Source organism: Mustela putorius, unplaced genomic scaffold (assembly GCF_011764305.1).
Source record: "Mustela putorius furo isolate JIRA1106 unplaced genomic scaffold, ASM1176430v1.1 tig00000929_pilon_pilon_pilon, whole genome shotgun sequence".
NCBI lineage: Eukaryota > Metazoa > Chordata > Mammalia > Carnivora > Mustelidae > Mustela > Mustela putorius.
In genome coordinates this window covers 2,463,766-2,479,025 of record NW_025421520.1, presented here as the reverse complement: position 1 = coordinate 2,479,025, position 15,260 = coordinate 2,463,766, and the positions used below count along the sequence as shown (strand labels likewise).

At 55.2% G+C, this 15,260-nt stretch overlaps 1 protein-coding gene across 11 annotated transcripts in view; it reads left to right on the top strand.

The window, feature by feature from the left end:
• Positions 1-14,807, top strand: part of RBM33 (RNA binding motif protein 33) — a 133,553-nt gene extending 118,746 nt beyond the window's left edge. For 10 of the 11 annotated variants that reach the window (XM_045086269.1, XM_045086267.1, XM_045086266.1 and 7 more), the window contains 3 exons: positions 1,419-1,607; positions 8,320-8,408; positions 8,712-14,807. In XM_045086269.1, coding sequence (XP_044942204.1) covers positions 1,419-1,607; positions 8,320-8,408; positions 8,712-8,760 — 327 coding nt within the window. In that variant the 3' untranslated portion in view covers positions 8,761-14,807. The remainder of the gene's footprint in view (positions 1-1,418; positions 1,608-8,319; positions 8,409-8,711) is intronic. The other variant, XM_045086273.1, reaches the window with a different exon arrangement.
• Positions 14,808-15,260: the final 453 nt, after the last annotated feature.

Genomic DNA, 15,260 nt, shown 5'->3' with positions numbered 1-15,260 from the left:
TACCAGTTTGGATGCCTTTTATTTCTTTATCTTGTCCGATTGCTGTGGCTAGGACTTCTAGTCCTGTGTTGAATAAAAGTGGTGAGAGTGGACATCCCTTTCTTGTTCATGATCTTTGGGGAAAAGCTCTCAGTTTTTCCTCCTTGAGTATGGTGTTGGCTGTGGGTTTTCATATATAACCTTATTCATGTTGAGGTATTTTCCCGCTAGACCTGTTTTGTTGGTTTTTAATCATGAATGGATGTTCTACTTTGTCAAATGCTTTTTCTGCATCTGTTGAAATGATCATACAGCTTTTATCCTTTTTCTTACTGATGTGATTTAGGTGTACCTTTTGATGCATGTTTTCCAGTGTGACTTCTCTTGAAATATCCTTTTGCACTTTCCAAAAACTCATTTCCCAGGTGGAGTTTTGTTGCCTTCTGGGGAGTGTTAAGAAATGTCAGTTTGTATGCCTTTCCCTTTGTGTGGTGCCCGGTTCATGTGCAAAAGTTCCTTTATGATTTCTGCTTCCCTTCCTCTCTGTCCTTCTCTGGGATGGAACAAGAGGCCACTTTTGTCCCTTTGTACCCGGACTCCCGGGCAGAATTAGGGTTAGGATGCCTGGAAGCCCTGGTGCTGTTGACTTTGACTTGCCACCTGCGTTTCACTGCTGCCCTGCAGAGGACAAGTTGTGTTTTAGAGAAAGCACTCAGCACGTGGTACTTACCTCAGTGTCTCCTCTTCTTTAGAAAAGACCCCGTAAGAGTAGTTTTGAACCCGTGGGCAACTTAAAAATCTCCTGAGGTCGGGGCCCTACCTTAGACCAGGGACCTCGTCACTGAGGTGGCGGTGGGCGTGCGGGCATCGTTGTGCTTGGGTTTTGGTGGGGGTATGAAAGCGCTGTGATGTGCGGGATGGTGCAGCAGACGGGAGGTGACCCCAGCTACAGAACCTGCTCAGGTTCTCAGGGTGCCGGCCACACAGAGTCACGAGGAGCCTCGGGTCCATAACGTTGTGGCTTGTGGGCGCATGGTGGCACCAGTCCCCGTGGATGTGGCCTGGAGTACGCCGGGAGAAATTTGGGCTCTGGAGTTGTTAGGACCAGACCCAAACAAGTTTCTCAACTGCTCTGGTCCTGCCGCTGCATCTGCCAGCGATGGTTACGTGGAAAGTGCCTCCTCCTCCTCCTGTGCTTGGTACCGCGGTAGATGCACACGCGATGCTGCTGCGTCTTCGTTTGCCTCTGCCCAGACTCGTGGGGGTAGTTTCACCTTGACGTTCAGGTCTGCTCTGGTGGTGGGTGAACGTACAGCCAGTCCCGTAGCTCGTGGTCGATTGTAATGGATTCTGAGTTGTTTGTCCCCTTGTATAATCTTAGTAGCTGCAGGGAAAAAATCCAAAGCTTCAAAGTCAAACTGTACTTTTGCTGTTGCCAGGTCCTCATGCATGGGAGAGGCCGAGGCGCGGCCGGAGCGATGGGCCGGGGACGCCTGACGCCCAACAAGCAGAACCTCCGGGTGGTGGAGTGTAAGCCTCAGCCCTGCGTCGTGTCCGTCGAAGGGCTCTCCTCATCCACGACTGACGTCCAGCTGAAGAGCCTGCTGACGTCAGTGGGTCCCATTCAGGTGTGTCTCCCGGGGCCCGTTCCAGGACCCGCTAGGTCTCGATTAATTCCCTTTTGGTTACTTCATGTTAGAATATCACATTTGAGAAGAAAGACACGTATGTTATTTACTGTGGATACCTAACATCAGAACTTTTGCCTTCGATTATTTGGAAATTTTCAGATGCTCAGTTATGCAATATATGAAATAGTCCTGCCGCGTCCTCGCGGTATCCGGACGCTCTGCCCTGTCGTGCACTCGGTTGTAATAACTTGAAACTTGTAAAGCATCTACCCTCCTTGGCCCTAATTTGGAGAAATAGCTCACGTGTTAACAACTATGAAACCTGGTTTCGATTTTACAAACATGAAGTAACGCAGACTATAGTTTGATCTCTTTGTCTTACGACGGGCAGTCTCCGCTGAGCCGGCTGCAGGCGCGCCCAGGTCCGTGGTAAATAGCGTTGTCCACGCAAACGCCAGCCTCTGCGTCCGGTCTCACGGGTACACCCGCAGAGGAGCCAGCTGGCCTGGGTTTCCTTGAGCCTTGTCTCTCGGGTCGTGTCCCGTCCGCGTCCGAGTCATGGCCTTCCCCGGTCCCACCCTCCCCCCTCCCCGTGCCAGGTGCCGTCTGCACCACGCCAGACCCCAGTGAGCAAGACGAGGACTGCGAACCTCAGATTCGCGCGTGCTTTCCTCTCGGGCTCTTTCCCAGCCTCTTGTTGCGTGAGCGAATGGGGAAGAGTTTTCAGACTAGAATTGATACAAATAATTCTTAATGTGTTTGAAATCTGTCTACCATTGAGAGTCAGTCACTACCTGTGAGGTGTGGATGAAAATGCTTCTCAAACCCACCCTGTTCTTCATTTCTGGAGGGAGAGGGGAGCGTTCGTGTCTGTCTGTGTGTCATAATAGGACGTTAGCACTTGGGCTTCTGTGTTCCGGGCGGCCGACAGCGCAGGGGTGCGGCAGAGACGGTCGGTGATGCCCCGGGGCTTTCACGTTGCCTTCACCGGCAGCCCCTGCGCACAGGTCCCCGCGATGGGGGCGGGTTTGCCGGAGCAGATCTGACGGCACTGGACGTGCCTTAGCGTGTGATTGTCCTGGTCTGAGTCTCCCGTGCGGTGGGGGAGAATCGGGGGTCCCCTCACAGTGGGTCCAGACTAACAAACCAGAGCCGGATCTGGGGGTTCTGAGGCTTGGTGTTTCCTGAGGGCTCGTGGGCAGTCTCATGGCTTGTGTCTCTGTTGCCCTGCGGGCTTGGGGAGTGACGGCGTGGCTGCTTTCTCCACGGTGGTCATGGCTTTGCTTCCTCACGAGGAGTCTTGGTAATTCTCCTGAGTGTCTTCGTGGGACGTGGTTGTCAGGGTCCATATCTGAACCACGGGCAGCTTCTCACCACACTGCTGCTTGGACCATTGTCAGGGCATTCACCATGGTCTTAACTTTATCTTAAAACTTGAATTTTGAATTTTGCATTCGGGGCCTATAGATCTCTTGTATGGCTCCCCCACCCCCCTGTTCAGAAAAGTACTGGAGATCGGTTAGTTACAAATAAAGTTTGGTTGAGGGAACCTAAAGCCACACACGGCGTAGGACTATTTAATGCCTTGTTCTAGGCTAGAAAGCGAGGAAAGTAGGAGGAGAATGCGTTTCTGGGTTCCACCGGGTGCCCTAAAAATGGGGTGGAAGGTGACCTTCCATCCGCCCCGGAGAGCTCCCTGGGGTGTGATGAACGGAGCACTTAGAGAGGGGCCTGTCCTTCCTCCCTGGGGAACAGAGAGCGCGCATCTTGCCCGTCTCAGTCCCATAGGAGGGTTTTGAGGGGGAGTTCATAAACACCGTATTCACAAAAGGTCAAGTTTCTTAATTAAAAAACAAAAACAAAAAAACCAACTAACATAACAAGGCCCTGCCAGTGCTAGATAGCTGAAGAGTGACCCTGGTTACACACTGGAGAAGGATGTTTGGGATGAGGCTCGCCCATGGCGTAAGTGCGGATAGGCCCGGAACTGATGGCGCCAGTGACCCGGACCTTCCGCGGCCTTGCCCAAGCCCTGCGCGGAGCTCGTGTGTGCGGCGGGCTCTGGTGCCACCTTGTGTCCACTTCGGGTAACAGCAAGTAGTGGTGTCTGGGGCAGGGAGGTACCCTGTTCCTTTGGGCCTTTACGTTAGAGAAAACCGTGGCGCTGAACCGTGGAACAGGAATGGCGTGCTCAGTGTGACACTGGACCGTGACGGGGCGGCCACATTTCTTCTAGATGAAGGCGGTATTCCCTTAAATGGTGCTCAGAAGACTCTCTAGAGTGTCCGGTATAAGGCCTCTCTTTGACGACTCCTCTACGGAGCAGAGAGAGACCTGTTAAAACCAGGGGGTAGCGTGAGCAGTGCAGGGCGTGTTCTGAGTTTCAGGGGAGCGGGCACAGTGAGGGAGCCGCGGGGCGCTCCGCAGCAGTGATGGCAGGAGCCTGATCTGCGAGAAGGCCATGCCTTGGTCTGCAGACCCAGCGGGAGGCAGCTGCACCTTGCTCGGGGGCGCGGGGGGGGGCTGGGGCGGCTGTGGGCAGTGTCGCGCACGCCCAACTGCTGGCTGGTGACCTGCACGGCTTCCCGCAGGAGTGACCCTGACCTCCTGCTCTGTCCTGAAACCCAGAAGCCAAGGGAGCTCTTGGGGTCAGGACAGAGCATGGTTGAAGCACCTGTGGCTTTTTTGCTTCATTATCTTTACTTCCCCTTTTGGTAGGTTGTGCCTGAAATGGTGCCAAGAAGAGAAATTTGTTATGCTGTAAATAACTGAAATGTCATGGTGTGGAAATAAAAAAGTCGTTTCTTCACAAAAGCAGAACGTTTGGAATCACTTAATGAGACTCTGTGGCCAGTTCCCAGCTGTGATCGTCACTGATACCACCGGTCCAGAGAATGGGGCAACGGTGCCCTGCACGTTCTCTCTGCGGCCCAGCAGCCGTGCGGGTCGTCCCTGAGCTGGGTCCAGAGTAGGGGAGGCCCCGGGCAGGTTGTTGTGGAGGCTGCAACAGCCCCTCCCCCTGCAACCGGGTCACATCCACACCGGGCTCTGCAACAAGGCTTTGGGGCAAGTCCCGGTGCTGCCAGTTCTTGCCGGTGTGTAGCGCTCCGACAGCGCTCCCCCTCCCCCGCACTTGGGTCACCTGCACGAGAACTTCAGCGCTCCTCGTAGCTCTCCGTGGTGCCCTGGCAAACCTTGAGGGGTGGACGAGGCCGTTGACCTCCATGTTGCCCTTGATGGGCAGCGAGTGAGACAGGACGAACCCAGCTGCAGGGGCAGGTGTGCTCTTGGAAGGTGGTGCTGACCCCAAGGGGGCGCGCTCCCGATCAGCCCCTCCGGGCCCTGCTCTCTGTTTGTCGGGGGCGCATCTTCGTCTGCCCTGAAGCGTGGCTGGTTCTGAGCCACCAAGGAGGTGTTGGAGGAGGCTTACTTGCCCAGCGACAGTAGTGCAGCCGTTCTGCGGCTGAGGACATCTGGGAAGGAAAGCGCTGGGTATGGTCGGCGTAGGTGGACCACGGACCCATGCCACAGGTGTGAAGAAAATAGAGCGGTGGACACACGTTCCGAAGCTATACTGTGGAATCCCATCCTGAAAACTGTCGGGAACCCAGAGGAAGAACGGATTTTCAGGAGCTCCGTGTGACAGCCCGACAGCTCTTAAAAGAAGGCGCTCGCATGGGTTTTCCCGGGCAGGTTCGTGTAGCAGGAGGGAAGCCGGGCCAGCAGCGAGGCAGTGGTGGGGGGCCATTGGCTCAGCACGAGCAGGGTCAGCCTGAGGAACTGCAGGTGGGTGTGCCCAGGCCCTGGGACTTGAGCAAGGACAGCGACTGGTCTGCGGAGCAGACGGGACCTGACCCAGCCTGTTGACAAGCTGCGGGGTGCGGGGGGTGGCGAGGGGGCTGCCTGCCATGCAGAGTGCATTTTCTGTGGTCAGTACTGTTCGCTGCTGCGGGGACACCGTCCTGCTGGGCACGGAGAACAGGCCGGTGGCGCTGGCCGCAGGGGGAAGCTTCTGTGCTCTCCGTGCCTCTTGGCGGGCCTCAGAGGGGCCCACCCACAGGTGTCTGGCTCAGGGCTGCAGCCGTTTCACTTGTGTTTAAAGCAGCTGTTAGCATTCTTGGCTTGAAGTGATCACCAAAGTGCTAGGGGAAGCAGCTTGTTTATGTTCAAAGGTTTCATTTATTTGCGAGAGAGAGCACAAGTTGGGGGAGCACCAGGGCAGGATGCGGGACTCCATTCCAGGACCCCAACATCATCACGACCTGAGCTAAAGGCAGGTGCTTAACTGGAGGTCGGGGGGAAGAAGACTAAACGGATTTTCAGGGCTGCAGAACCCTGATAGTGTCTTCATAACATTGCAGTTTATCTGAGTGTGTGCGCATCACACGCACATGCACATGCACGCACGGGCTTCCGAGAAGGAGAAGGCACTTTCCCTAATTGGGAACAAGAGGTCAGGGATCTGAGTGACATGGACGTCTTCCTGGGATCCAGCCGCGGGGCTGTCAGAGCCCGTCACTGTTCATTCGCGTGTCAGGCGGGAGGGGCTGGCCCCATGTCGGGGGTGGGGGGCGGGGGGTGGGCAGGGTGTCCCAGCGAGCAGCTGCCCCCCCAGGTCTCATGCATTTTGCTACTTAGAGAAGCACAGTTCCTTACTCTCAGGGAGGGGAGTGGTCTCCCCTCTGGGAATGCGGAGTCACGGGGAAAGCTGGAGTGTTAGCTTTCCCCCTGCGCGCGGTTGGAAATGAGTTTTTCTTGTGTGTTCCTAATAAAGTTCTTAAATGTTTAGAGGAGAGTTTAGGTGAGTTGTTCTGATGCGAGCCTGAGGTCTGTCTCCGCACTGGCGGCAGTCACTCCCCTCGGGCCTCAGTGCCTGTGACCCAGTGGCTGGAGAGGAGAGCAGGCCAGAGGCCCGCAGAGCCGGAAGGAAGGGCCTGGCAGTGGGCTGTGCAGGTGCTCGGGGCCGGGGTGGGGTCTGCCGCTGACTCTGCCGGGAGCCGAGGCGTAGTTCTTTGCCCACAGCCGCCCCACCCGGGACCGAGCCCCAGAGATGCAGCAACTGACCTCATTCCGGGAAGGGGCACAGGCGGTGGGCACAGCAGCATGAGGCAGGTCCCCTGGAGGAGAAGGTGCCTCTGTCCAGTACCCGGGGTGCACCTCCCGGTCGGCGGTATTGACATTCATCAGAGACCACTTTGTGGTGCTTTCGGTGTGCCGCTCATTTAATGAGGAGTGAAATCATCCGGAAAGCTCTTCTGGTTCCAGTTTTTATATCCCGAAGAAGAGGAGGAACCTGGTGCTCTAGCACGCTTGCTTTGGCTCGCAGGAGGGCAGGCCCAGCTCAGCGCCACCCAGGGGGCCGCTCCTGGTCGGTCATTGGGGTGGGGAGGGGTCCTCGGGTCAGCAGCGCTGACTGCTGCTCCTCCCAGGCTCTGCGCGCACAGCTCAGCGCTCCGGGGCTGGCCAACTTGAAACGGTTTAGTTTCCCGTGAAGCACCAAAAGGTGACGTTGGGGAAGGTGGCTCCGTTTTTAAGCTCTCCTCACTGTATTGACTGGTAGACACCTGCGGTTACTGAAATGAGGAATACTTGGTATTTTTAGCCACGTGTTTCCATTGTAGATCTTTGAAACATGCGTTAAAATGAGTCACATAGGTCAGCACTTCTAAGGGTCATGTGTTCCCTGCATATTCCCCCTTGTTGCTCTGCTTCACTAGGAAGCCCAGGCACTGAGGCTTCGAGTCCCGGGGCAGGTGTCCTGGGGTGAGCAAGGGTCCGGCCTCAGCTGCTGCGCCCTGCCCGCTGCAGAGCCTGGAGCCTGTGCTGGGCCCCCCAGGGACACGTGCTGAGCCGGCTTCGTCACCAGGATACTTGGGAGACAGCAGGCTCCTGGGGAGGGGCTGGCTGAGGGGCTGAGGGTCCCCGGGTTTCCTCCTTTGACCTGCCTCTCCCGCATCCTCAGACCCTAAATCCCAAGGCCTCAGGGAAAACTCGGAGCCACGCACCCTCTTCAGGGCAGGTGTGAGGATCAGGCCCGAGATAACCTCTGTCCAGGGCTTGCTTTTTAGACAAGTAAGATCCTCTCTGCTCAGTGGATCATTTCTGTCCTTCTGTCTTATGCACAGACGTACTTGGTTTTCACTGCAGAGAGCAGTGGCTTGGGGAATGGTTCTTTAGCACCTGAAGGTTAAATTTGCCGTGTTGCTCGGTGATCATCTTCTCAGTGCGGTGGGACCGGGTTGCTCTGACAGCCGCCACTGGCCGCGCTGTGCCTTGTCACGACGAGCTAGATGGAGGAAAGCGGCAGCTGTGGGGTCCCGTCGCTAAACAGCAGTTCCCCCCGGGTGATGGGTACTGCTCTTCCGGAAAGCTTAGCGAGGGCAGGAGGGCGTGTGGACAGGAGGTGACTCTCCACGAGTGTCACCAGCGGGCCTCACAGAGAAGGTTGAGGGAGAAGATTGAGTGGCTTGTGTGGCCGGACGAACCTGGCTGGGGGCTACTCATAGGAGTGACTGTTTGGGGTTAGATTCTTTGGATAAGGTACGAAAAATTGCCAGGGAGATAGAATTTTCTGCATCGATCCAAGTGTCAGCCTGGACTCGAATTCTGTGTGAAAGCTACCGTATAAATATGTTGGGTGTTTGGGTTTTTTTTTAAGCACGTACAACATGCTCTTAACACGTTTCTTTTTTTTTTTTTTTTTCTCTAGAGTTTACAGATGCTTCCCCAGCAACGGAAAGCCATAGCTAAGTTCAAGGAACCAGCTCATGCGTTAGCATTTCAGCAGAAATTCCACAGGTATCCGGTGTATTCCGTGGTCAGGGTGCTGTGGGGGGGTGGTGGGAGAGCCCGTCCGCTGAGGCAGCTCGGTGTTGTCCGCATGTGCGCGCCCACCTGCTGCCGGACAGACGCACCAGGAGTGTGTAAAGAGCGTCATGGCTCTCTCTTCTCTCCTGCGGGTCACCTGCCCGTTTTTGTATCGGTCTTCTCTGTCCGCCTGCAGTTTTGATGATTTTGTGGATCCGGACCTGGTACCTCGCTAAGTTGACTGCCGATGCGTGGCGTCAAGTTAATGCTGACTGTTGGTTTGCATTTCCACAGGCACATGATAGATTTGTCCCACATAAACGTGGCCCTGATTGTTGAGTGACGTCTGGCAGGAGATGCTGACCTGACACTGCCCGCGCTGTGGGGTTTCTTCGAGGAAGTGGCAGCGCGGAGTCCCCGCGAGCGTAGGCCTCTCCGTCTGCAGCCTCGCGTGGCTGTTGTCCGGAGCGGCGCACAGCCCAGTGTCGACGCCAGCACAGCTGGACTTGGGGACACGGCGGACTGGGGTTTGCTGTTAGACCGCTTCACGTCCTGGTGTCAGCACAGAGAACTACAGTTTGCGTTTGCTTTTGTTTTCCAAGTGCTCACATGCATGTAGACATCGCTCCTCGTGGTCGCACCGTGTCATCGGTCACTTAGCTTCAGGAAGGGACATTAACGTCACAGATTCTTAAGTAGTTTTTCATAGCAAAGAATACTTGATAATGGTTGCACTTATCTTCAGTGCAGGCTAGACAGGTGTTTTCCCGGCCACGCGTGACTTGCGCTGTCTTCTCAGAAAGCCTTCCAAAGGCTCTTGGAAAAAACGTGGATTAAAACGCGGGTGGTTGCGACTGACAGTTGCATGTCCTGGAAAGCGGGGTGTGCGGTGGCTGGAAGCGGCACTGGCTGTGGAGATCCTGCTTCCTGTGACTGCTCCAGAAGCGCCCTGTGTATTCCCAGTGCCAGAGGGGACTCCCGCCCCTCTGCACCCTTCCCACATCAGGCAGCAGCCCTGGCAGGCCCCACTTGACCTCCCTGGGCCTAGAGGAGGTGCCCGTAACGTGGCCACCTTGCGGCCCTCTGGACTCCCCTGTCAGGCTGGCGACAGTTCACGTGTACCATGCGAGGTGGAGGGCCGGCCCGGAGCTTGAACACCCGCTGGGTTTTTTTCCCTTGTTTTAAATGCATCCCAAAGGGGCATATTTGCGTCCCTGGCTTGGTGACTTAGACGTTCTTTGGGAACCTAGTTGGCATCACTTTGATGAACTTCTTGTTTTGGAAGGCCTTTTGAGCAGGGCTGTTCCGTCCTCCGCGGACAGGAGCGGGTGCCCCCTCGTGCAGTGTGGCACGAGGGACTGCCAGGCCCAAAGTGCAGACGGCATTTGTTCGTAGTGCCCTGAACCCGCCTGAGGGGTTCTGGGTAGGGCCCTTCAGCCGAGACCCTTCCTTTCTGTACAGCAGCGTTTAGTGAAGTTCATTCTGGGCAGATTTTAAAAAGTGCCTTATTCAGTGTTTCTGCTCACGAAGAAGGCGCATTGTTGTGGGTTTATTGTGGTGTGGACCTGGACCGTCTGAGCCAGCACTGGGGGCCGGGCAGACTCTGCCCACTAGCGGTGTTCATGCCGGAGACCGCCTGTCGGGCTGCTTAGTGGAGTTGGACGAGGTGGGAGCCTGCCACCTCTCAGCCTTCTGGGGGCCCTGGGAGCCTGTGTCGTCATGTTCCCCGAGGTGACATTTCTAGTTGTTTCTAGTTGAAGCTCCCTGAGCCGCGGGGGAGTGTTCAGACCCCGCGGGGCTTGCTGCGGCACGGCTCCCGAAGTGGCAGCGCGTGGTAGGGGTCGGCCGGAAGACGGTGCTGGTGGTTGGCGGCTGCTTTGCAGAAGGTCTGGTGCCAGGGGGCAAGCAGGCGGTCCTAGGATGCCCTGGAACACCCTCCAGCCGAGGCGCCCAGCCTCGCTGGTTCCCGAGGGCCCCAGCGATGCCATGGGAGGTGGTGTCGTGCCAGGGCCTCACTGGCGTCCACGGGCTGTCCTGGCCACTCTGGGCACCGGCAGATACGGCAGGGCTGAGGTGGTTTCAAAGCGTAGTTGGTTTGGTTCAGTCCAGTGGGCGCTGTGTTGAGGTGAAGAGCTTGACGGCCTGGAAGCTGTCCTCGAGAGCACGTGGGCCCCTGCCCCACGCGGGGCCGTGGGCAGGCTCTCGGTTGGTGGACTTGCTGTATCGCCCAGGGCCACCTGCTGCCATAGAACGGGGTAGTCGGAGTGTGCTGGGCCTTGACGCCAACGGGCTGCGCGTTGTCTCTGAGAGCAGGCCCAGAAACGCACCTCCTCGTCCACGCGGTCCGCTTGTCAGTCCTGCATGGCCTCCTCTGTTGAAGACGGACCTTGCGACGACTTTCAGGTCTGCTTCTGGCGTTGTCTCAGTAGGACACGGGTGTCTGGGACGTGTGTGTCCTCTAACCGTCTGCACACACGGAGGCTTCTCTTGCTGTGACGTTCTTGAAAGCCTCGGGCCAAGGGGTGAGAAGGCTCAGTGCCTCCGCCTCCCGCGCCGGGCACTGCCCCGGAGCAAAGCCTTAGTTTCCTCGAAGGGGACTGCCAGAAAGGGAGGGAGCAGAATTAGAAGGTAACATTATTGCCGTGGTCGTGGTCGGTGTGCTTTCCGCAGTGAAATCAGAGCACCGTCAGCTGAGCCCTCTTAGAAGATCTGTTGCAACCATTATCTTTGTTCTTTATTTATCATGCATTTAAAATGAGATGCAGAAGCATTTAACATACTGTGTAAATACGGACCTTTTAAAATTAAAATGTTAATTGGAAATGCTTTCAATTCAGCAACAATCTTAGCTCTTTGTTAGTTCTTTTGTGTTGTCGTATGGAAGTTGCGCGGACACAGTCCATAACTGTTGATGTGTTTTGTGTATATTCGATTTTTATAAAGATGGTAGTAAGTCAATACATTTATCCTGACCTGTGTATTATTTGTTCCCAAATTCAGGAAGCTTGAGTCAGTAAATAGCAGAGTACCGCGTAAGGTGATCGGAGTAGGTTCTGTGGAGCCGAGGCACTTTTTCTTCCTGCATTGTCTTGTTTTGACTTTGTGCTGTAATGTAAGCTCGCGGAGCCGCTTCTCCGAGCACTGCCGTTGGTCCGGCCACTTTGTTAAGTCCTTCTAACGATACTTTTCTAAAGGAGAAATTCTGTTTTTTTCCCCAAAAGAAATGTTGAGGGGTCCCCCCCCTCTGGACAGGCAGCGTCCCGTGTAGGTGCCGGTACCCATTGCCCCGGGGGGACTGGCGGGGGGAGGGGGGGCTTCATGACTGCTTTTCACGGGCTTGTTTTCTCTTGATTTGTACTGGTCCTGGATGAACGCTTGTCGACGCGGGGTTCTGGGACATCTCTGAATCGCGACTCAGCTCAGATCGCGCACCTAGGGGTCCGTCTCGAAGAACATTGTCCTTACTTAACCCGCAGAAGACTTTGTTGCCGGTGGCCGGACATTGGGAGCGTCCAGGGTGGAGGGGTGGGGGTCGGGGGGTTTGCAGAACGGAGGAGTTGTAATGAGATTTATAATGAACCTCAGACACACAGACTCTTTAAGAGGAGTCGGCCAGTCAGGTTGGGAGACGGGAGGGCCCGCAGGCGGCTCTCGCTGGGGACCGGAGGGCGCCCGCCCGTCTGGAGAGTCACCATTCCCCGTGTGGGCCTTGAGCTCTTCCTCGGGAGGAGGCCGGACTGGCTCCCTGGGCTGGAGACGCGGGGACGTGGGGCCTTGCTCAGAGGGTTGGTGTTGAGAGACGATCCTTTCCATTCTTTTTTCTTTCATTTTCTTTTGGCTTTTGGTTTTCGGTTTTGTTCTGTTTATTTTGGTTTTTTGTTTTGTTTTGTTTTTGTTTTTGTTTTAATTAATTTCTTTGTTGTTTAATTGAAGGTAAGCTCACCGTGCTGGTGGATCGCTGGACTGACAGGGACCCTGTTGCGGACAGTTGGGTTTTGGTAGGGGTCTGTGTGCCGAGTGCGGGACACCCTTGAGCCCCCCCTCGCCACACGTAGCTCCCCAGAGAGCCCCTGCGCCGGGCCGGCAGGACGTGCATCCCCGATCGGCTCGGGCCGCCCTCCGCGGATGGCTCTGGGCTCCCTGCCTGGCACGCTGCCCTTCTCGGGGCCGTTTTGGATCCCCCCCCCCCCTTCTTGCTCGGAGGACTCGGGAGTCTTCCATGCTCACTGGTAGACCTGATCTTCCTTCTTTTAGTCAGGCACTGAGTCCCAGCACCCACCCCCTTTTTTATTATTCGCGGTGGGGGTGGGGGGGGCTTCTGAGAGAACCCTTGTTGGTTCTTTACAGATTTTTAAGTGACATTATTCTGAAGAGGGGTTTCCTGAATGGGAGGGGACAGAGCCAGCCAGGAGCCGGTTGCCCCCAGCCCCACCTCCTGTGAAGGAAGCCACGAGTTTAGATCATGCAGGGGAAAGTTTAGATATTTTACTATGTTTAATGAGCATTTTGATTAATCTTCTCAACTATTTTTAAAACTTGTGAATGAAGCTTTATTTCGGTAAATATGAACTCTCCCAAGGCACTTGGCCTTGATTCACTAGTAAATCCTAAGGATTTTGTGTAAGGTTTTTTGCAACCTATTTAATTGTCATCATTTAAAGCGCCCATGGTTTTATGTCCTAGAACCAAAGCAGAACTCCCTGATTCATATTGGATCCCAGGTGTACCTTCTTCTGGTAGCGCGTGGTTGGGAAGGATCATTGGTTTTACACGTTGTGACCTGCCTGTTCTAGAGAATGTTTTTAAAACTCTTAACTCTCTCCCTTCTGTGCCGTGTTGTGGTCGGAAATCTTGTTGAGACAGGCAGGCAGAGCAGGTATCTTTAGTGAGAAATTGCTTTTCCCTTTTATATTTAACCAACTAAAATGTAAAAAGATTATGTTGGTATTTTGCTGTTTTAATTTACTTATTTTAAAACGTATGTAGAAAAATAGAGGCCCTTTAAAGAGAAACAACATAGTTTAAAATTTTTAATACATTGCAGAGTGACCTATTTTAATATATACTGTATTTAGTAATATACTCTAGAAAGTAGAGCCTGGAGTTCTCTTAGCCATGATTTTTCTTTAAAGTTAGTTTTCTTCGTAAGGGCACACGTAGTGGAAGCTGATTTTTAAAGCACTCTCTCCGTTTTGTAGCCTGCGGTGTTGGCTTAGGCTCCGATGTGGGCGTTTGAACCAGCAACACACAGCACACGGTCACCCTCTGAGCTTCAGGGCAAGCGAGCCTTTGTGCTGATCATCTGTCTTTGCTCTCCACAGGCCTGGGATCCAGGATCGCTTTTCCTCTGTGAGGATTTTAACTCCTGTCTTCGTCTTTCATTCCACACTTTAATTTCCAGGTTTGACGACAGCGAAGCCCGAGATCTTTCCGTTCCGAGCTGCTGCCCCGTGTCGGGTGCCCCCCTCCTTCCTGTTCTCTTGCACTTTTCCTCCCCAAACCCAGCCCCGCTGAGAGCTCCTCCCCCTTCTGGAAAATCGCTTTCCTGGAGCTCCTCCTTCCCGGATGTCCTCCTCCTCCTCCCCGCCTGCCTCGGCCGTGGGCTTCCTGGTCGGCCGCCGGCGCTGCATCCTTTCCGGCTCCTCTGTCGGGTCTCCCGTCCAGAAGCCCTCGGGGAGGGGGTGCGAGGACCTCGTGCATGTCTCTGCACCGTGTTTCAGTTCGGTTGCATCTCATCCTTTGCTTTGACAGGTTTTTACTCACGCTTTGTCCCCCAGGTGTCCGCTGGAGAAGCGACGGCTGACTTCCGTTACTTTGCAGTTTGGCTTGTAGGAGCGCGGGCGCCCCGGCCGCCGGCGCACCGCTCGCGGGCCGCTGCCCTACTCACCCCTTGTTTCGCCTCTACTTTTGCAGGACCTCTTGTGCATGAGTTCAGTGTTAGTTGGGGCGCGCCGGTTTTTCCGCTGGAAGTGGTGGCTTCTTTAACCCTTTGTTACCGCTCTCGCTGTGATCCTTCCTAACCGTAACGCGCGGCGCTGCCCGGCCGCCGTCTGCCGGCTCCAAGGCGGAGTCGCACGCTGTGTGTGCGGGGAGCGCGTTGAGAGTTCAGAAACCACCAGATGACTGAGTTGCTTTTCCTCTGGGTGGGTCTGCTGCGTGTTTTCTACCAGACACTCCACTTGCCACTGTGGGAGATGCGCTGCCTCACTTTACCCCAGTTTTCACTTGCGCTAATCCCTGTGACAGCTTGATCAGGAATTCATGTGAAGAACAGTAGTGACATGGTCGGAAAAAATGTACTGTGTGTATCATTTGTGTGACTGCGTGCCGAGACGTGTCTCGGACTGTACTGTAATTTGAAAGACTTGTTAATAAAATGCTTTGCACTTCTGTTCTGTTTGGAGCTTTTCTTTGATCTCGCCGCTCAGATGTGGTCCGTCCCTCGTCTCCGCCACGTGGACAGCACTGTGCCCCCACCAACCCCAGAAGACTGGCAGGTTGTTTCCGCCGAGGACAGGGAGTGTCCCCAGGCCCCCCGGTATGCCCCCTCTGCCATCAGCACCGGCTTGGAAATGGCCTCTAACAGGCGGACCCGCAGGAAGGTCAGAGCGGCCGTGCTGCCGCACCGTACCCGCATTCCGTGCAGAGATCTCTGCTGACGCTGTGCTGCTTTGGTTGGAGGGAGTTATATTTTCTTTTACGTTTTTTAAGGCATTACAAATACTTGCTACAGCTTTTCAGAGGACATTTGTACACTGAAGCCGGAGAACACCGGTCACCTTTAATGTCACACCCGTGTACCACCACTGCGCGCGACGCCCAGTTTCTGTTGGGAAGTGGCCC